At 37.6% G+C, this 22965-nt stretch overlaps 1 protein-coding gene across 3 annotated transcripts in view; it reads left to right on the forward strand.

Annotated features, from left to right (window-relative positions):
- Nucleotides 1–22965, forward strand: part of SORCS1 (sortilin related VPS10 domain containing receptor 1) — a 268559-nt gene that overhangs the window by 112866 nt on the left and 132728 nt on the right. For all 3 annotated transcript variants that reach the window (XM_027735281.2, XM_039381133.1, XM_027735283.2), the window contains exon 3: nucleotides 8007–8106. In XM_027735281.2, the coding sequence (XP_027591082.1) occupies nucleotides 8007–8106 (100 nt within the window). The remainder of the gene's footprint in view (nucleotides 1–8006; nucleotides 8107–22965) is intronic.

The raw sequence follows: 22965 nt of genomic DNA on the forward strand, positions 1-22965 counted from the left end.
GAATCCAAAACAGAACACTATCAGCTACTAAGAAAAAATGAACTCTATCCCAGCCAAAAATCAGGACCATGGTTGGCACTCATGTGCTACCCTGATCATTAGAAGAATTCTTCTTTTCCTTGTCTTTGCATTAAAGAGTTGTAAGTCTTGCTACTTTCTGACGTTATACGTTATGGTATGAGTGGATTTGCTCTTTTGTCTTGTTCAGCTGGGAACACTTGCATGTTCATCATAATTGACCATTCCCTTTGCCTTTCACCTGATAGAGTAAGAAATAACCTCACCCTAGTTGCATGACTTCCTTTTATCCCATACAACCTGTCTTCTCTCCTGTTGGAATATTCCCACCATCATCATCCCATGACTTCTGAAACTATTGCCAAATTCTAGTTAACCTTGACAGAGAAATTCAAAGCTTCAGACAGATTGAGCTCCTACTTGTTTTCCCAAAACCTTCTAAATTGCAAAGGTTTTTCCTTCTCCTGAGCCTTTTGAAAGGTAAGATGTGTTGTAGGGTGAGATGTGAGGTTTGCTGAAACCATAGTGGTTGGGTTGTACTGAAACCTGTGTATGCGCTTAGTGCAGCCCCAGATCATAATGGGAGTGTGGATGGCTAAGAAATGGTGACCTCTGCCTACAGCTTGTGTAAGAGGTTTAGTCATGTGGCTACAGATTTTGGAAGGCCCTTTACTAAATATGTGCAAAGGGATGGATGGTCCTTATTTTGTATGTGATAGAGACAGAGGGACAGGTATTCTCTGCTTATGTATGTTGGTAACCTGAGTTACTAAATCTCAACTGAAACAGCAGAGAAGGCAAGTTAGCCGAGTTGAGCACAAGATTTGCCAGTTGCTACTGTATTAATCTCTACACGAGCAGACTTTTTGAAAGAAGCCTTTCAGACTGCAGAAGGCAGAGCTGTGGAGCCGCAGTCTGCACTAACAAAGGGCTTTCAATTGAACAAGTTTTTAAATAAAGGAATAATTAAGACATTAAAAATGATCTTTCATGTCTGAATGTGAAAAATACTGGAGCTGGTAATTCTGAGTAGTATTTGTATTCTCATGTGCAATGTTTTACACCTGTTTGTAAACTGCTGTAGAGCTGTTGACTTTTGCTTTTTTTTTTTTTCTGGGGATGCTTCTAGGTTGAGGTGCTATTCCCTCATCACTTAAATTGAAACTCTTTACTTTGGTTTCATAGCCAGGTACTAAAGTTTCCCATTGATTTTTACCATACCACCATGTTTCACAACAGCTAGTAATGTCAAAGTCTTCTTCAACAGCTAACCATTTATGTTCACAAGTTCTTCCTATTAAGCCTTTCACTAGGCATTGACAGATATCACTTTTGGTCTGATGCCTGTTTTGATTTAACTCCTTCATGTGTAACCCTGGTATTTTTATCAGAAAGTAATAATGATCCTGATCTCAGTTTCTCAGAGTGATTTTTTTTTTTTTAATTCCATTCCTTATTTTCTTAGAAAGTTACTTTTGCTTTGCAAATTACCTTGCCGCACCTGGATACTTTTCAGCACTGTCTGTCTTTCTAACTCATTGTACAAATATTTCTCCAAGGCTTTGTCTATTTCTAATGGGATCTGTTTGCCTAGCTCATAGAGACTGATACATTTTGAATAGTTTTAGAACTCCACATTGAAGAACAATTGCAAGATGTAAACACAGTGAATCCTGTGGCCTTGGACAGAATTTCCATGTAGCAGAGGCAGACCTTGCCCTCATTGGTTTCTCTCCTGAGGTCACACTCTGAATGGCTATCAGTCCCCCTCCCCAACACACAGTTTTATATTTGTTCTTTAGAAAACAGGACACAGGATTTTTATTTAAAACTCCTGTAGCCCACTGAGCAGCCCAGGCCTTTCAATACCGAACTGATTCATGTCCCTGACACTGCCTCTGCCAAAGGCCTTTTTGCAGTTTGGGACCAACTCTACTGCATCTTTAAGCCTTCCCTGGACTCCTCTTCCTCCCTTTATTAATGAATTTGGCTGATGTTTAACTATAGGTTATTTACTTTAAGCAGGGCTTAGGCTAAAATGAAGCTAGTTCAGAGAGGCTTTTTTTTTCCTTCATAAGAGTTTGGTTCAAGAGGGCAGTGTTAAAAGGTCTGACAGCAGTGACAAGCCAAACAGTTGGTTAGCATTTCTTTAAATGGCTGTAACAGCACAGCATATGTCACAACATTAAAACACTTCAAATTTATCCAGTGAGGTTGAAATCAACTTTTATAGACATCTCAAGAGTACAGAAAAATAAAACAGTTCGAAACTTGAGGGACCCACATGTTTCACTCCCTTAGTGAACACGCTTATGATTCCTTTTTCTTCATGAGGCCCTCAGCAGGCTGGCAAACAATATTGTTCCCACCTTCTAGGTGGAGGAAGCAGAGGGAAAGACTAGATAACTAATCCTACATTTGAAGGAAGTCTGTGACAGAGCCAAATGTCCCCTCAGGCTCCAACATCTTCCCACTCTATCATGACAGCTTAAGTTTTCTGAAGTTTTGTGTGTGTAAATAAGGATTGGAAAGAGCGTTGATATCAGTGTCAACAGGATGAAATTAAATACAGTTTAAATAGGCATTTTAAAACAGACCTAAAACTCCATTTTTGAAAATATTTTAATTCCAGTTTGAGTTGTGACTGTGGATTTAACTATAAATTTTGAATTTAAAGTTATGAATTTAATGAAATGTGTATTTTTTCCCTTATGGAAAGAATTTTCTCATCACAAAATAAAGCTTCCCACCTGCAAAAGCCATGAAAAAGACTTAGAGAGGGAGCAAAAAATTACAAGGAAACAATAGGAAACCATGAAATTGACATTGCTCTGCATAATCAGTTAAAGTAATTCAATTTTCTTCTTTTCTTTTTTAATCAACTTTTATTTGGAGCAATCTACATGAACAGAAGTATACACAATCAAATTCCTTGTAATTTTCAGCTTAATACAGTTCAGCTGATTATTGTTATAAATAATTTAAAGATGTGACAAGCAGGAGAAGTAACTCATATTTTATCATCCAATCACAAGTTTACATATTGCGTTGGATAATTATTCAAAATATTACCCAAATATGAAACAAAGGAAATACGGGAGTGGAAGGGCCACAAGATGTTATCTGTAGCTGGCACAGGTAAGTTGCTTGTTTCTCCTTCAAATAATGGTTGAAGAAAAATAAACTCGGCTAACTTGCCTTCTCTGCTGTTTCAGTTGAGATTTAGTAACTCAGGTTACCAATATACATAAGCAGAGAATACCTGTCCCTCTGTCTCTATCACATACAAAATAAGGACCATCCATCCCTTTGCACATATTTAGTAAAGGGCCTTCCAAAATCTGTAGCCACATGACTAAACCTCTTACACAAGCTGTAGGCAGAGGTCACCATTTCTTAGCCATCCACACTCCCATTATGATCTGGGGCTGCACTAAGCGCATACACAGGTTTCAGTACAACCCAACCACTATGGTTTCAGCAAACCTCACATCTCACCCTACAACACATCTTCTGTACCTTCGGAGCCAAACTAGGTGGCAAACTTAGTTATGTGGGAGGTTAGAAAAAATTGATTTAATAGTCATTGCTGTTCCTTACTTAAAATACTTGACTTCTGCCAGAGGTGAATTCCTGTGCAGGAGAAACAGGCTGGAGCTCATCTGTTCATACTACTCCTGCTCCCTAACCACATTACAGGTGTTTCTGGTCCTGCCTCCCAGGGCCAGCTGCCACTTGGACCATGGTTAGAACAACAAACTAAACTGCGGAGGAAAGAGGGTAAGGACATGAAACACAGACAGTGTTCTCATAGTGGAGGTGAGAGAAGCAGTAGAGTTAATATGTGAAAACCAGACGTAATGGGTGGGAAAAGGAAAAAAAAAAAAGTAAGTGGTGCCAATTAAAGTGATTGCTTCTTAATGATGTGCGTTATAACAAGAAACTTAGTCTGTTAACAGGAAGAAAGCTGTACTCTAATAGGCAGGAGGCATGAGACAGCTTAAGATCTGCAAGTAATATCTTTCTTTTTTTCTCATGGAGTGTTCCAGAAAGATCTTGATGCAAAAAAACCCACCTTGAACACATGATCAGTTGTTTGATTCTTCAAATCTTCAGCAGCTTATGTAAAATAAGTACAGGCAACCTTAAATTTGTAACAAAGGAGAGTAAACAGCAACTTGCTAGGGAATTTATTTAATCTATATATTCAAACTGACAGTTCTCTGAATGGCAGTCTGCGCTTCTTGAGAAGCATAGGGTTCATGTTACTGGTTGATTCAGAATGCCTATTGTAATTGTGAAATATTGGTAGAAATGGATTGAGATATATTCATGACAGTAGGTGGACTAATGAAATTCAGTGACTTTATTTAAAATGTGTAGGAGTTTATTATAATACTGTAATAGAAATGTCATTTACCCTGACGGGAGGAGAGGGAAAAGCCCTGTCAATGAATAATAATAAAGTTATTTAAATGTCAGCTTTCTTGCGAATAGTCTGCAAAATATAAATTACCCTACCTGTTTCTAGTTTTGTTTTAGTTTATTACTGGGAAAGTCAGAGTTTCAATCCTAGAATTGGGGTATTTTTTTATACTGTGAAATGAGCTAGTAATAATGAAAATGTTTATCTGCTTGGGTGTTTGCAGAAATCATTCTGCTTTACTGAAAAAGTAGGGAGTTGGATTTTAAACAGCTGCTGATAAAATCTGGGATTTAATGGAAGCAATTACAACTAATATGGTGGGACAGGTGTGAAGTTCAGAACTGAGCTAAATACATTTTTTTCTGAATATTATTCTTCTACTGTCATCTGCATTTCAGTAACATCTGCAATCTCTTAACACAGATCTGAACATACTCCCCCACACAATTTGGGAAACCATTGCATCACACATGTCCACACTAAAGACAATAAAATAGGGCTTACTGTTCACCATTTACATATATCTATTTCAGTAGCTGTGGCTATTCAGCAGGTGGATCAAAGATACAGTTTAATTTTTGTGTTTCCAGCTCCACAGGTCCTGGGTTTAATCCTTTCCCATGATTTATACAAGCATTTGCTTGCTCCACTCACATTACAGAGATGGACTAAAACTGAGTTCTCTTTGCAGAACTTCACAGAAGCATTGCCTTCCACAACAAATGTGGGAGATGTTGTTTGGTACCTATCCATTCCCCTTCAGATGACTGGGATTGAATTTGTTGATCCTACACTGTCATTAGTGCCTACACCCTGCTGAGGTCCATATGTCTTTTGCAGCCCTTCCCGGTTAGACTGGCTTCCTGGATTGTCAAACAGCTGATATGTTTGCATAGGTTAGGATTCTCATACTGCTTTATACACCCATTTAATAAGACAAACAAAAAGCTCATTATCTAGGCTGCTAATCAATGCCTGCTTGTATACATATCTGTATAATAGGAGTAAGATGAATGCAGGTTGCTGATACTCCTGGGTTAGATCCCGACAGAGGCTTCACAAATATGCAGTGTTTCATTTGATACAATTTTTTCTGTTCCACTGCTCTGTGTGTGTATCTATTACCATTTCTTTGTGTTAAAGCACTACTGGGTTCCTATCTGCTGTTGTATATGTAGCATTTACCTCCCTGTTAAAATAAAGGGTAACTGTAAAGGGGTGCAAGAGAAACAACTGGGAACTAGGGAGGTAGAAGGACTGACTATTTGTCAGTTTGGAACTTCATAATGAGAGTAAGATCTAATAGTAGCTCCTTTGATTGCTTGTGAATTTGTTCTTCTGCAAAAAATAATGTTTTTCTAAGCTTTCCAATCTTTCAGTTTCTTTTATAGATGTTGACAAAAGCACATGCTTCATCTGTATATAGTGTTACCTGTAAATAAAGCTATGAATGCAAAATAATTGCCTAGAGATTTGAAGAAAGAAGTGGCTGGCAATTCTGACTAAGATTACCATTTGCTGTTGACATCAGTTTGCTGTTGACATCAGTTTGCCTGGGCTTTGGCAGGGGTACTGGCTGCTTTTCTTGAACAACTTCAAAGCAAGTTTTATGTCTCAGATTTTCTTTGCTCCCATCCCCTTTCAAAAGATCCCATTTTGAATTCACTGTCACTGGTATAAAAAAGAGCTGTATTATTTCATTAATGTATTTTTCCTAACTCTGCAGGTCAGATTTAGTCCTTACAGTCTTTACATGTCTTTATCAGCTCAAACTTCGCAGAAAGGGTAGGTTTGGGGTTTTAGGCAGGCAGTAACAGAAATACTAATTTCTGAGAAGACTGGGTGGTGAGGTGGGACAGGACAACAAAGTGAAGCAGCAGTCCTTGGCAAGGCTGTGTTCAGCATCCTGCTGTGGATCCCTTTGCCTCAGTGCTGGAGCACCTCTGAAATATTTGGTAACAGCAACGATCATAACAGTATCCTACTGCTCAGTCCACTGAGGAAAAGCTCAGTTTATATCTGCTCTGAGAGAGATGACCTTATAAAGGGAAAGATCAATCAGCAGGTGAGAATTTGACGTTAATGCTCCAAACACCAAAGGTCATATATGCACACACATGTGCATGTGTTTATTGGGGGGAAAGGAGAAATCTATGGATGCAAATCATATGTCAGCTGTTATATGAGCAGGCAGATATGTGCAAAGGCTTCTGTAAAGTTGCTGAATAGAAAGACTCAATTTTAATGCAAATCTGCATTTTAGTGCAATTCATCTTTAATGGATAAAACCCCAAGCTGCTGCTTTCTTGTTTTATTCATGTAGTGATTGCAAAATCTGAAATCCCAGAAGCTGTGGTATGAATGTAGATGTGGAACCTGATGCAGAAACTTAACACCCTCCATATTCAAACGAACCCAAAAACCCACAAAAAAACCCCATTAAGTGTCTTAAGTACCTTTGTAAATTTAGCCATTGTTGGCCAGATAGAAAAGAACTTGCAAATAATGGGTGCCAAGAATTTACTTTAGAATGTGTGGTTTTGGAGTGCTTAGCACAAAGGATGTAACTGCTTGCAAGTGAAGTTCCATATGGAGCCATTTGTACATGTTACAGATGAGATACAGGAATGTTGTGCTTTTAAAAGTCTCTGCTACCCAGATACATGTCTTTTTTCTGCAATTTATGGATACAGTTCAAACCAGTACAGAGTACCAACTATACTGGTTTGGACTGATTATCTAAATCCCCAGGATGCAGGGACAGAATTCAGACAAGCATGAGCTGCATAACCAACAAAACCTCTGCTGATGATTGTTCCAGGTTCCAGTCACATGTTAAGAGTACATGTTATAGGAACTCTGCACAGTCTTACTTGTTCATGTCTTTTGTTCCTCCCCAAGCCATGTAGTCACTGTCTTTATGGGAAATCCTCATACCAGAAATATTGTATTTTCTCTACTGAACGGTGGCTTTTAAAGGAAGAATAAAGCATGTGTTCATGCTCTCTGCTAGTCAGTGTGAAAAAACCTCCCACAACAAGACAAACAACATATAAATTGTAGGTGTAATGTTCATGTAGTTAAGTTTTCAAAAGGACATTGATGATTTTTGCGGAAAACAGAATTGTAATTTCACTGAACAATTAGGTGGAGCAGCTACTTTGGAATACAGTAAAAACGTCTTAACAAAATTAGTCTAAGCTTGGAATATAAGATGAATTGATAACCTTAGTCTCTTGCTGTCTGCTATTTGGCATTTCTGACAGTCATTATAATCTTCTATATGCAAAATTTAGCATTTCTTATTGCACATGTTTATTTTAAAATGCTTGGGGAAGATGCTGGTTTAATTTTTCCTAATCTAATTTAAATGCAAATTATAAACACTCACATGATGCTATGTGTATATAATTAAGTATCATTATATACTACATGAATCATTGAAAAAGCTCTAGAGAGCCATTCTGCTATTTAAAGCATGACTTATATTGAAAAGCTGCCAAGTGACTTGTGGTTTTGTGATTAAGTGTTTGTACTTATAAAAATCTCTTTTGAATTGTAGGTCAACAGATTACGGGACAACATACGAGAAACTGAATGATAAAGTTGGTCTGAAGACTATTTTGAGCTACTTGTACGTTTGCCCAACAAACAAACGTAAGGTAGGTGATAATGTGGTTGGCTTATTTTGGCTTCATGATGCTATTTCTGTCCTGGAGATCTCTTCCAATTTCCTCAGTATCTGATAGTATTTAAATGGCAGGAATCTCTCTCTGTCTGTCTTGCCTTGAAAAGTTGTGTAGCTTTATCAAGATATAAACGAAATTATACCACCTGTGCTAACTACCAGTATATTTTAGGGAAAATACTTCAGGAAAAGGTGGCTATTAAATGAATAGGTGTAATAGGCATTTAATTGTTTCCTTACCTTCTGGAAGGTGATGATTTTGTTGTCTGAAAGGGAGAGAGGCTCATTAAAATGGCAGAAATGCATCTACAGTGGCCAGATTTTATGTAATATTATTTGTCTTTTAAGTGCTCCCAATAGTGAACTGAACAGGATTTGACAAATTCCTGCAGAGAAAATGCCTTCCGAAGCCCAGAAGGTTTTAATCATCCAGACACCCTACTGAATAACAATTTACTAAGAATTTATAACACTGACATATTAATTAAAGGAATCTGGATGCCTTCTTTGAGATACATTTTTGACAAAATTTTTGTAATTTGGAGGTACTAGGAAGAGACGAAGGACAGTTCATAATGATAATGACGACTTGTACTCTCACATATAATGTGTAATAGGCAATTATTACTTATTGGTGTTTTGGTGTGGAAACTAAAAAGTATTTAAGTCATCCTGAAATTATTAGTAAATTAATTTCAGATCTGCTCATACATTGGTTCAAAAAAAAAAAAAAAAAGAAAAAAAAAGAATGAAAATAAAATAAAAATGTGATTAAATAAATGGCAGTGCTGGCACCCTTGTCCCCTTGACTTACCAGCTAGGAGGCTACAGTGCATATGCAGTGTGTGGAAGGCCCTACGCCAGCTCATTTCCAGAGGGAATATGAACATGGCTAGAGTAGTTTTCTATTCTTTTGTTTCAGTCCTTGTGCATGGTTTGAGACTGTGAAAGGAAGAGGGAGCTGTCCTAACCAGAGAGGACAATGCTTAGCAGATTAAATTGCTATTAAATGGTTCTAAATTAGTGAAGACATGTCATCTCATTGCATCTGACCCCTGATGAAGATGAAGCTCTCCTCTAGAAGCTAAAGAATGAAATTATCAGATCACTTAAATGTCCTTCAGCTCTGAGGTTTGAAAGGTGGTCTCCTGAAACAGAAACTGTGGTGTGGAGGATTATGTATCTCTCTCTATCTAAAATCATGCCTGATATTTGTTGGAGAGTGATAATACTGTTCTTTAGAACTAAGGGTTTCAACTGGGAAAAATCTGTAGGATCCTTTAGCTATGGTGCTGCAGAGAAGGCTAAGAAGAAACTAAGGGGTTTGCAAGCTTGTTAAGCCAACTGCCTGGCCCTGAAAAGCCTTCATCATGTCTGGCTGCACCTTCCCGTTCCCTTCCTCGCACAGCCACCTTTTTTTTATGTTGCCATCTGGTGAGCTGGATCGAGGACTGATCTGCCTGAAAACAAATCCCTTTCCAGCTCAAAACCTAAATAGATGAAGGAAAAAAGCTTTCAGGTGGAAGTGTGGAACTATCTGTTCTGGCAGTAGACTGCACTAAAGTTGGCCTGTAATCAATATGGGACAGTGCCAGAGGAAAGCTGCAACACCTGGGATGAGAGGAACTGTGTAATGGTCCAAGATTGAATTTTTCAAAACTTCTTTCAGCAGGAGCTGAATCAGTCTTGCAGGGAAACTTTTCGAGGCCTGGTTTATGCTATTTCTGTAGAACATCAGGTCATTCCTTCAACAAACATTTCACTTTAGGCACTTAGCTAGTCCCCCAGGTTAAGAGGGCACTGGGAAGAGAGTGTAGAGCTACATTATGTTTCCACACTAAAAAACACTTCTATATTAAACCTCAAGGTTTTTATTATACCCGCTGTGGAATGAAAAGCTGAAGGAAACATATTTACAAATTTTGCCACCAAAAACATTTTCAATAAAAATCTGTGGATCCTGAGACCCGATTCCCTCTTCTCTCCTGAAATTTTGGTAACAGTTTCAGAAACTTTGGTCACTGAAAGTTGCATCTTGTTTCACTAATGTAGGCTGGGTGGGTAGCTGCAGAAATTGTTTTAAAATGTGGAGCTCAACTATTCTAAACTCCGTGAATTTTATAACACTCAGCTCTTCATGTGAAGGGTTTATACACTGCTGCAGTTAATACTGGCAAATGCTAATTGTATTTTCCTTAAATATGTGTTATATGTGCTGATTTTTCTGACTACACCTGCGGCCTTTGATGTCATTTGTTCCACAAGGCATTCCTTAGCAGAGAGAAAAGGCTTCTTCTGTAGTGGATAAGAAATGGTGCATTTTTTCTCTTGAAGTTATTGGATATGAGACCTTGCTACAGCAGTGATTCTTAAGTGGGGTCAGCATGTACTTAACTTGCTGAAGCTTCCTTATTTTGGAAAAAAAGAAATTCTTTTAGTGTTTAACTTTTAGGAATAATTCCGTTGAAACAGAAGGTAAATTTTGAACTTAGCTGACTCAAGAGTGATTACTTCTAATGAAAAAAACAAGTGTATCATGTATGTATGTCTTGTCTGTGCTTTGCAAAGAAGAGCAGTAGGAACAGTGAACTGTAGAATGCATGTAATTGGATTTATTAAAATAATTAATAGATTTGTTAATGAATTTCTGATTATTTTCACATTTTGGAAAATAACAAATGACAACATGTGTTAAATATATTGTTTGTTATAATTTCTTTCCTCTTCTACATCTAGGGGGAAAAAAAAGTGTCTATAAATACCCAGTATTTGCAAAGCTTCCCACAGCCCATGGATGCCAATTTATTTCTAAAAGCTTCTGACTGCCAATTCTTGTTTCTTTATTGAACAAATTTAAATCCTTTAACCAGACATTGTAGGCAATGTCATGTTGCAAAAGGGTGCTTTGAAAAGCAAATCAGAACAAAGTCAACCATTATTTACAACTCAAATTGAAGATATATTGCTGTTGCTTGGTATTTTTCTGAATTGCAGTATTTTCTGAAGGAAATGATAGAAAATGGTGACTAACACAGCAATGTATAAGTGGCAATGAGAAGTGGAAACAGTTTTTTAGTATTCTCTCCTTACACTGAATTACTGTGCTACCTGGTCATGACTGATGGCACAGATCAGGCAAAAAAATGTTATACATGGATCTTGCCAAAGACACAGAGCCTGTCTGAGTATTTGTCAACAAGTCTCCAGAAGAGAGCATCCCCAATGTGCAATAAATCCCTAGGCTTAGGTATGTCAACATTGGTTTATTTGTTAGGTTGATAGAGCCTTTTGTGAAGGGAAAGAAAATTATTTGCATGCTTCTGCATGAAGAAATACTGTTTGGGCATAATGCTGATGAGTTAAAAACTAAACCAAAACAGAAATCCAAGTAGATATCTTGAAAATCCGTTTTCACAGAAGTGTGTCATTTTCCTAGGAGCTCACATGCACTAAGTTTTACAGCCTTTCAGATAGGTTGTTTTTACCAATTTCATGGAAAATCATAGACATACACACATAAAAAGTGAATGAGTGGTGGTGGGGACGCTACAATTTGTTTAACTAGAGATTTTGTTTGACTCAGAAAGTGCTGCTGCCTAATTTAGACACTGTATCCTTGTAGGAAGCACACTGCCTTCTTTGCAGAGAGCCAGTTTGTGCAGCCCATTCGTTCTTTGTACTTTCAAGCCCCTTGTATCTGTGTATCTTCAGTTAATTAATAAAATGCTGAGTGATAGTATCTGCCAGTAACTTTTATGCTATTAATAGGACTAGTGCATCAGATATTTCCTGTGGGTTTGAATTTTTGTGGTATGTTTTTTGTGTTTGTTTTATTTTCTCTCTTCCTTTCTTCAAGCTTGCCTTGATTTTTTCCCTTTATTCTTGCAATGGTTCAGATTTTAATTGCTGTGCAGTACAGTGTCCTCTTGTCTCCCCCCCCTTAAAGATGAATGGACTACTTCCTCTTCCTTTATTTTAGTGCTTGAGTTTAGCACCTTTATCACAGTGTGTTAAGCACTGTCCTGTTGTGTGTGTAGCTCCAAGATAGAAGATATTTATTGTAAATATAATTGCATGGGTTTCAGTGCTGGCTAGATCCCCAACTACTTAAAGTTTATTTCTATTAATGAGTTTTAAATTAAAGGAAATGAAGGGAATGACAGCCTAACCTTCTGTTCTTTCTAGCATTGGGAGGGGGGTGGTGGTGCATGGAATAGTTGGCAGATGTTTCTGTTAGTCAAGACTGTAGAAGATTTACCCTTATTAGCTGAAATAGAAATGATTGAGTGCTACTTTCTATCCTTTGGTATTAGATGAGTTGATTTGCTTTAAGGTACTCCAGGTTTTGGAACATAAACTGCCCATTTGTTTCAAGGGTAAGACCCAGAACTCTGTGCTTTCACTTGCCTTTGCACCTGCTCTCCTGAGAGTTAGGGCAAATGTCTGTAGAGATGAACAGTTCTACCTAACGTTGCTCTTTCTCTACAGTCTGCTACCCTCAGTTGCTAAAATCAGATTAGGAACACTTGTAAGTATCCTCTCTCTGACCTGTCTCATCATGGAAGCTTTCAGAACTCTGATGTGATGGCAGGTCTTGATTTTTTCAGTCAAGGAAAAACAGTTATTTCCAGTGGTGTCCTCCTTGTAGGCCTCTGTAAATTGTAGTGTGAAGGCTATCTGTTTGTATTGGAGAGCTTAGAGCTCAGCAGAGCTCTAAGCATGCCTCACTGTAGAGTGAGATCCTGTGGTGGTCAAGGGATGGCAATCCTTAGCAAATTAGGCACAATGGGAAACCCAGGTCTATCCATCATGCCAATAACCCAATATGTGATTGCAGTCCACTCTTGCTGAGATAAAAACAATTATTTTCTTACTCTCTCTTTTCATTTGGAAGGAAAGGCCCTTGTTAGCTGCAGGCTGTGAGTGCAGCCTTTAAAGAGACAGTCATAAGAGACCAAGAAGGTATTGTCTCACAGAATGATTGGAATTGTTTGGGGTTCTATGGCTCTAGGGGGGGGTTGTGTTTTTTTTGAGGGGGGTTTTGTTTGTTTGTTTGTTTTTTGTTTAGTTTGGTTTTCTTTTTTTTTGTGTTTTTTTTTTTTATTTTGGTTTGTTTGGGTTTTTGTGGTTTGTTTTTGTTGTGTTTTTTTGCTGATCTAATAGGCAGTTTGTGTTAGTTCGTACTACATATGCCTTTGATCCAGTGGTCTTCCAGTGGGAGAACATTTCTTTCTTTTCTCTAAATATGGCAGTCTAAATCTGATTTGTTGAGCAGTTTTAGCTTAAAATTTCACCTCATCAGAAAAGAGTTGAAATCTTGAACCTACAAGAGAATTATTTTGGATTGCAGGAGTGATTCAATGGACTTCTGATAACACTATACACATGTAAAGAGTTCACGACCCGTGGGAGGAGAGACATCTCACACTGCCAATTAAGAATCTTTAATTTTCTGCAGTTCAGCAGTAATGATGGATTAAGTCAACTGCTATTACAAGCCTCTGGTGGTGGTAACTGGAAAATCTGATAATGTTGGGATGTCCTTGGGTTAATGCAATTACAGTTTTCACTTTTGCTTGTAATATCTTTAGGTTCAAGGGTACCTACCTGTGAACCAGATAAACAAATCTCGACTTGATTTCCATTTCAGAAGACTGCCTCCCATCTCATATGAAAACAAGAGTAAAGCAAAAATTTTTCATTAGTTTAGAAAGGTAGATTGTTCTTCACATCTGTTGGATATGATCTAGCAGAGCTGCAGTTCAGTAGTTTCTCTGAAGTCCATGAAGACATGTAAACTGGAGTGATCGTAAAGCTAGTGCTCTATTGTTAGTCTTTCATATTGGGTTCATGGGAAAACCAATAATTAGCAAGTATTTGGTCCATATTAACAAAGTGAAGGCAGAGCCTCATCTTTCAAAGTGAATATTTTTGCTTTTGAAGTGTCTGCCAGTATTTGCTACCAAACTTTCGAATTCATGGCTACAGTATATGACAGCTCTCACAATAGCCATTTACACACAAAGCCCTTGCCATTATTCTACTTCCCTATCTCTTCTTGGATGAAGTGAAATCAAAAGCCATTTCTTCCACTTCTGCTCTTGTAAGCCTATCAAAAATAGTGGCAGTTTTGACATTTTCCCACTCAAAGTACCACTACAATATGCCATTGTATCTCACAGAAGTCTCCAAGGGCACACTGAGTGTTGAAACTAATGATAGGGAGGTATAAGCCATGGAATTCAGCTTTAGAGCTAAGATTCACCCAGGCTGAGGAGGGTTTTAAAGATATTCCTTCCATTCTGACTGTCCCCTGTTTTCTACAAACTGAACAGTTAAAATTCATGCAAGGTAGTCTCTTGTTGAATTTCCTTCAATTTTTTATCCCTTTTTAATTCCTCCATGATTTACCAATATTCTGGAACAGATGAAATACCTTCTGGATAGGGAGGATATATACCAGAAGTTTAGAGAGCAGAGGAGTGATATGTTTTTAGTTGCAGACCAAATACAGGCAGCTGAGATTGATGGTAGTGCAAGAATGTGTCTAATTACAGAGCAAACCTGTCTTATTGTCAAACTTGTAGCTCCATGCATTTCAATAAGTAAGACAGGCTGTTTAAACCAGGAAGAAAGCCACTTGCCATAATATTGATTTTTTTTCCTCTGAAAAATAGACCCAAGCAAGTTGAAAATGAGTTTGTTGAATGTCCCATAAAGTTGGGCTAAAAACACGTGCAGCAGGATTGCTTTCAGGTACCTTCTGGATTTTGAGCTATTGAAGATACATAACTAAAATCTCACTTTTATATCCTTTTGCTGCTGTGTTGTGGTAGGAACATACTTCTTTGGTCATGAAGTGTGGAAATTGTCTTCATACTATACAACTTCAGAAGTTCACCTTAAAGGGATACTGTGACATACTAATATGATGGCTGTTCTCTTGTGCATTGGAAATGATCATGTAAAAAATAATGAATGTGGTATGAGTATTGACCACAGGAGCTCTGAGCTCAGCCATCCCTTGCTAGGCTTGCAAAAAAGTAGTGTCTGTTAATTGGCAGATAGTGTAATCTGTAGGGTGTGTTTATCAGCAGATTGCAACTGCTCACTCCTGTGGTTTAGATATGTTGTTATGAAGAAATGAATGACTAAATGACAGGATGCTTGAGTGTTTTGCCTTTTGTCTAGCTGTACTTGGAGTACAAGCAGAAAAAAGTGAAGAAAATAAACAAGAAAAATATTCTTGATTATGAAACTTCTGATTGATAAGTGCTAGTAAATGCAGAGAGGGGAGTGATGGCAAAGATTAATGAGTGTAATTATAAAGTTGTCTACTGCTAAGAAAATGTGGAATTTGACTTGTATGCAAATAGCATGAGAATTAGAGACCAACAAGTGATGACTCATATATCATATTGAAAGGAAGAAGTCCTTGAGGAAGCAGCCAGGCTTCTTGGAGAAAATGGAAATCATTCAGTGTCTGGTATGAAAAAGGTATTGCAAAAGCCATAAATGACCTTTTCCTTTTAGTGCTACTGAATAAAAGGCTTGGGTTTCTTTTGCAGGAACAGAGAGAGATTTCCCATAGCCAGAAGAATAAATTAAAAAAAAGACTCAAGGTTAACACAAAACAGATAATTCGAGGGTCAAAACTTACTGAAAATAAGGCACTGCAATGTGTATCTTTTCTATTACATCTTTTGATTCCCATCTCTCCAACTCTTCCTCATTAGTAAGCAAAAAAGGAATTAGAACATTTAGAAAGGTCATATAACTTGGGGAGCAAGGAAAATACAATGCTTACCACAGCTTTGAGAGTAATGACATAGAGAGACTGTGGGTAGGAACACATAGAATTATCCTTCTATTTGCCATGATGTGGCTTTCAGATTGGCACGAGTCTCCCACAAATGTGCACAAACTCAGTGTTTCTGTGGAGGAATCTCTTCTACGTTGTTCAGAAATATTGCCAGTATTTCTGTAAAGGGAAATGTTTTAGGCATAAGTGAGAACAAAGGAATGGAAGCTGTTGAGGTAGCATAGCACTGATGATGGCAATCATTGGAGACAGTGCTAAGGGCGATGTAGAGAGATTAACATTAACCAACTAGACCAAAATATGTTCAAAAAGAACTATCAGAGGAGTTCTAGCTATGTATTCTGATATAATGGATCAAACCCTAGAGCAGTGGTCTGTTTTTCATGGGTAGCGGGGGGCAATCAGACCATGGTGAATGTTCAGGGCACACTCGTACCTTCACAGTGTTTCTGTGTATGTTTGCTAAGAAGACCATGTGAAGATTTGATGAGAAATACTTAATAGTAAATTCTGAGTATAGCCAACAGTTACCATAAATTTGTGAAACAACACACTTTTGTTGCTTTTTCTTAAACTGATAGTGCAGTTTGAAAACTGGAGGTGGGGAAATAGTTTCAAAAGAAATTAAACACTTAAATCAACACATTATTTCACAAGAAAGGATCAAATTTGCAAAGTTTTCTATTGCATATAGAATATTATGAATAATGGATTTTGTTATTTAGAGAAAAGATTCATATTGGTTGAAAGCACTTACTCCTATTCAAAACATTAGGTTTTTTTCTTCTGGGGTCATTTTTTTCTGCCTTGAAGAGACTGATGTTAAAATAGCAATGTTTGGGGATGAAAAGCTAAAACCATTTTGTTTTGAAATGTTTCCTTTTAAATTTTTTAGAGATTTGCCAAGATAAACTCTTATTGAAAACAGTGGAACACAATAATGATACTTAAATTACATTCTTAATCACTTTCATGATTCTGTTTTTGTGTCCCAGACCCCTGTGTGTCTAACACCAGTGTGCACTGCAGTATTTCTTTTTAATCTTGAAAATAAATAAATAAATTTCTCTAATACCTTTTGAAACTATGTCTGACATTTCAAACCTTGGAGCCAAGAGCTATCTTCCAAATCATATAAAAAATGTTACAGTGTTTCCCTGTTTCCTTTCTGTAATACCTCTACCAGCAAAACTCTTCCATGTGTTCTGGGATGCCAAACCTTTCCTTTTGCTGCTGTTTCCAAGTGTGTTTCTGACATTTGCAAGCTCTCATAGGAGCATTCACTCAATTACCACCAAAGACCCCATTGTTCCAAAGAGACTGACCTTCCCCCTTGGGCACCAATTACAATCTATTACTTTTATTCCCATAGTGCTTGCTGTAATTGGAGCCCTGGCTCTTTGCCTGGTAGAACTTGTTGGGTTTTCCTCTCCTTTCCTTTATTACTGAAACTTTGCTAAAGATAACAAGAGTGACATTTCCAAAACATATATGTATACACCTCGGGGACAACAACATCATTTTAATGAGACTTTTAATTTAATCTCTCTTTTGCTTGTCATCAGGAGTATAAGAAAAATCCAAGGGAAAGAAGAGATATGTTTCACATGATGACATGACTGGCTTACTTCCTCTTTTTGTTTTCTTCCTTCAGCTAATGTGCCCCAATTATTCACAGAAAAGATTTGCCAGCAACTGAAGGAACAAATATGCTGTGGGCTTGCTAATACTTAACTACAGTGCTCTGGAAGTTGAGGGGAGGAAGAGCTGTACTTGACAAGTCTCTTGACCCTCAAGACCTGTCCTTTGTATTACAATCCACTGGAACCAAAGACTGTAAATACTACATTGCTAGTAGCAAAGCTGCACATTGTGGTTAAGACTCTTGCTGTAAAATTATAGTTTTGTGCTTATTAGTTCTTTCCACCAACTTGTTTCCTTTTTCAGCTGGAATTTGTGAGAGTAGAAATGATTGCTGATTGAGTGTGGAGGGTTTTTTCACTATTGAACATATTTGTTTGGAGAGCTACTCAGACATCTGCCAGAATATGTTTTTTTCTGAAAAATCAGGATTTTAAAAAAAGAGTTCAAGTTGTCTGCCTTTTGTTATCTCTTCTTGTTTAGGATCTTTGAGGTTGTATGAAAACTTTCTATGTTCAACCTATTGCCAAACCCTCAGCTATTCTAAAGGAAAAAAGTGTTATCACAGAGAGCAATTCAGTTTTTAGTCCAGCATAGTACATAGTCTTATGGTATAGATAGCTAGCTATTAAACAGACATTGCTAAGTTGTCTAGATGTTTCTAAATCATTGCAATGACGAATTCTAAAAAATCTGTCTATCGGATTGCATAGGCCTAATTGCAAAAGAATTTGACTTACTTAGAAAATGGCCATGCAGTGTATAAGCCGGTGTAATGCCTGTTAATATCTCCTTGTCTAATAAGTACAGAGCAAATTCTGATTCCTCTTCCTTTTTGTTTTTGTTATAAAGCAGTCTGGTTTGGTTGCTTATTCACTCATTTTACTAAAGTCTTTTAATATTCTAATAAGTTAGAGGATCATACTTGGACATTTTTGTGCAGCATGATTTCCATGCCTTCTTGTCTAAGTAAAATAATTATCAAGATGTTAATTTACCAGCTGGCACCAAATGACTTTACACTTGGTGACTTATATAAGTCACAAGTTGTTCTAGAAATGTGTATGGGTAAGACCAAGAATTATTTTTTTTTATGTTCAAAACTCTATGTGATATCTGGAATAACTGGAATTATGAACAATGCTTTTCCTGAACCCATATTCTTCCTTTAGTAGAATTTGATGAAAGATTAAATTTCCTTCCTCACAGTGACTTGAAAATGGCCTTTTTTGCTCCCACTAGATGGGATTTAAATGAGCCAAACCTGTGAACAGCCACTGAGTACCTTTACTGTTGAGAAGGAACAGGAGATACAACCTTTCTTTTCTGGTCCAAGGAGGATCCTGGGTCCTAGGAAGGAGTTGCATGTACATTTTGGTTTCACCTTTAGTTCAATCTTTCTACAAATTCAGAGAACCACTTTTCCAGTATCACCCCTAGAACAAGGCTACCAATAATTCGAAATTTTGACAATCCTTTGTACCGTGCTGGACTTTAATGCTCTTTTTGTTTGCTTGTTTGATTTTGTGAGTTCTGAAAGGTTATTTTAGATGTGAATCAGGCTCAAGATTGATTTTTGTGTTTAAGAAATCTGGAAAAATAAAACTTTCTTAGCTGGAGTCTTTAATAACTGCAGGAATAGATTTGTCAAACTCTGCTAGATACTATTTCATACATTATGGGAAAGTAAAAATAAAAAGTCTTTTAAGAAGGAATTGAAATTTCCCTAGAATAAACTCAAACCTCTTTATGTAGGGGGTTTTTTGGTTTGTTTTTTTCCCCCTCGCCATCAGGAGACGTAAATAAGAGTATGACTTTGCATTCATACCTGGTAGGTTGCCTCCTAAGTTTCTATCACTTGAGGGCAGAAGGAGGCATCTGGGTTTGTGTGATAAAGAGGCAGTTTATCATCTGTGCCATTATGTGCTTTAACATCAGAAATCTACAGGTACAAAACAACAATTAACACCAGTTAATTTTTGTCTTTCATATGGGGGATAAACCCATCCTTCATTCATTATAGCCAACATAAATTAAAACTGAAGTATTGAGGCTTTCCTGAGAAGGCTGAGAGGTAGAATTTGGTTCGGTCTTTTTGCTTGCTAGAAGTTTCCTTCATAGCTGAAGACAACCATTGAAGATGATAGTGGAGGAGGGAAAAAAAGGTCCAAGAACCACTTTCTAATGAACAGTAATAGAAACAAAATATGTCATAGGATTTATGGAATTCAGTAGCACCTGAATTGAGGTTATCATAGAATCACACAGTGTCCCAAGTTGGAAGGGACCTACGAGGATCATTGAAATCCAACATCCAGCTCTGCACAGGACCATGCCCAAGGACCATCCCCATGTTCCTGAGAGTGTTATCCAAAAGCTTCTTAAACTATGTCAGGCTTGGTGCTTGACTACTTCCCTGGGGAGCCTGTTCCAGTGCCTCAAACACCTTTTAGATGAAGAACCTCTTCCTAATATCCAGCCTAAATTTCCCCTGACACAGCTTCATGTCCTGTCACTGGTCACCACAGAGAAGAGATCAGTGCCTGCCCCTCCTCTTCCCCTCACAAGGAAGTTGTAACTGCAATGAGATCTCCCCTCAGTCTCCTCTTCTCCAGGCTGAACAGACCAAGTGCCCTCAACTGCTCCTCATACAACTTCCCCTCAAGGCTCTTCACCATCTTTGTAGCCCTCCTTTGAACACTCTCTAATAGTTTAGTATCTTTCTTATATTTTGGTGCCCAGAACTGCACACAGAAGTCGAGGTGAGGCTGCACCAGTGCAGAGCTGAGCAGGACAATCATCTCCCTCGACCAGCTGGTGATGCTGTCCCTAGTGCAGATTACTGAGGTCTAAAGAATGTTTGACTTTGGCTTGAAGCTTGTAGTCACATTTTAATTATAGAAACATCATCTTCACCTTCTGTAAGCCTGTCTAGCTGTGTTGGTCTGAGTTTGGGTTTTTACTTAAGTTTTACATCTTTCTGACAGGAGCTGTCATTGGCAGCATTAGGAGGAAGGTAGCAGATACTGGATGGCACAGGGGTTCGTGCTGTATTGAGACAAGTATTTCCATTTAAGACTTTTTAAAGGTCTTAGGAGTGCATGTACCATTTTCTTGGTTTTGCAGACAGCCTGAAGAGTAACTCTAAAACATGTGAGTTGGCTTGTTTAACCCAAATGTCTAATAATTCCAATTCTAGGTAATCAAAAGGTCCCCTTTCAGTTTTAGCCTTACTATGAGTGCAGGTATATGCTATTTATTCATTGACATCACATATCTAAGCTGATGGTGTACTTTTCTTCCTGCAGTATCTCTGCAGCTTACATCCTCTAAATAAACTATCAGATAATATTGATGGAAGCATTTTTCTCTCCTGGTGGTTGGTAATGATCAAGCAGTGTATCTCAATGAGCTAGCAGCATGTACTATGCTTGTCACAGCAGAGACCCACAATCCCAGAAGCAGGCAAGTAAAAAGAATTGTATGTATTATTTTTAAGATGTGCCAACCTACCTGTTTACCCTGTAATTAGGATCATGCCATTAGCTGTTCAGATTGAGGCTGTGGTTACAGATGTAGTAAACAAGGGGTAGGTATAAAAGCAAAAAAAATAAAAAACCCTACTGCAAAGCACTAATAGAGTTGTAAGTAAAAAATGTCTAAGGCTAGGTAATTTCTGGAAGGGTTCCAGATTCCAGCATTTGTCCATTGCCCAGCCTGCTTCTGTGATGTTAGAACTGCTGAAATTGTGTGACATGCAGCTGCTCTTATAAGTATGACTGTCACTGCAGTCAGTGTCTTTCAAGAGTGAATCTAAGCCCACCCTAAAGGTGAGATTTGGAAACATGATGAGTCTGTGCTAAAAGGAAGCTCAGGGAGAAAAAAACCCCACTTCTTTGGGCCTCAGGATTCCCTTGCTTTCAGTGAGGATACTCTAAGCTAATAGCATGTGATTGGTAATCACCAAATGGTTGATGTTGATCAGAAAAGTCAGCCATGAAGTGGCTCTTTGAGTGTGTCGATGGTGTTTGCAACCAGGCAGGATCTGCAGGCAGTATGAGTTTAGTGGGTTTTTCCACCATTTGGACAACAGATGCAATGTAACAGGTTTGCATATTCAGCAATGTAGCCTCGTGGAGCTAAGTCAGTATGAGTCAAGGTTTAGCTTCTTTCTTTATCCCTAAAGATATGTAGTTATAATCACATCTGTGTATAGTTACATTTTGCTAGGGCACCTCCATGACAAAACACCCATGGGTTGGTGAGTAGGATCCCAATATGAATAAAGCTTAGGCTTGGACTATGTGTGTCTTGTATCCTACAAATGATAGGTTGGCACAGCCCAGGGCATCCTTCAGCTTAATTCAGCTACCACCAAAAGGGGCACAGACTTCAATATAGATTAGAACAGCCTGTCAGGAACTTGGAATGCTTTCCTTATGTGACTAAAACCTGTGTCATTGCATCTCAACAAATGTCAGTATTCAAGTTAACTGAATTAGATTTATATCTGTAGGAGTTTTATTTCCCCAAAGCAGTGAAGAGGTGACTTTAACAAATGTAAAAATTTTAATAATCTATAATTTAAGTGTTTATTTCTTTACCTGATTCGGCTTTCCAATTTGCCACATAACTTTGAAAAAGCTGTATTGAAGCTTTGCACTTGAAAGTGGTAGCTCTTGACTTCTGTAAAACAGAAACATATTTCACTGAGAAAATCCCAGAGGTTTTTTTGGGTGAGGTGCTGTGTAAGTGCAAACAGTTTTTATTAATAGTCAATTCATGTGCATAATAAAAAGTAGGTTCCCACTATAAAGAAGGTTAATATTATTCAATATATCTACATTACAGCTACAGTAAAGCTGTGTGTGTATGTTCTGTTTGGAATTATATGAATAGGTACTACATTATACTATATACTCTTGTATATTATTATTATTGTGTGAGAGATATATAGTCTCTATCACTTGAGATGGAAAAAAACATCTTTCAGTAAAAAGATATTTCCTAGCCTTGATGCAATAATATGTTATGAAAATGTGAATAAGTGAATCAGATTTATCAAAAGTAAAAAACAACATTGTTTTTACTGGGGAGGGAGATAGTTTAAAAATAAAAATCAAAACACTCTCTCTCTAAGTTTACCTGCTTTCAAAACCTAAGCAGTGGAAGGGTTGTTCTTTCCTTAAAATGCAAAACCTGAGAGAAAAATAAACGTCTCATCCTTTTGAAAAATCCATTCCTAAATGTCATAAAATATTACTCAGTAATCTGTCAAATCATTCACACTGAAGGGTGCTGTGGTCCAACTTGAATTTAATCAAAAGTGAAAGTAGTCCATATGTTTCTTCCTTCTGGTCAGAGTTTCAT

The sequence above is a fragment of the Pipra filicauda genome, unplaced genomic scaffold (genome assembly GCF_003945595.2).
Source record: "Pipra filicauda isolate LSUMZ 115617 unplaced genomic scaffold, ASM394559v2 scaffold213_size2393758_pilon, whole genome shotgun sequence".
In the NCBI taxonomy this organism is placed as follows: Eukaryota; Metazoa; Chordata; class Aves; order Passeriformes; family Pipridae; genus Pipra; species Pipra filicauda.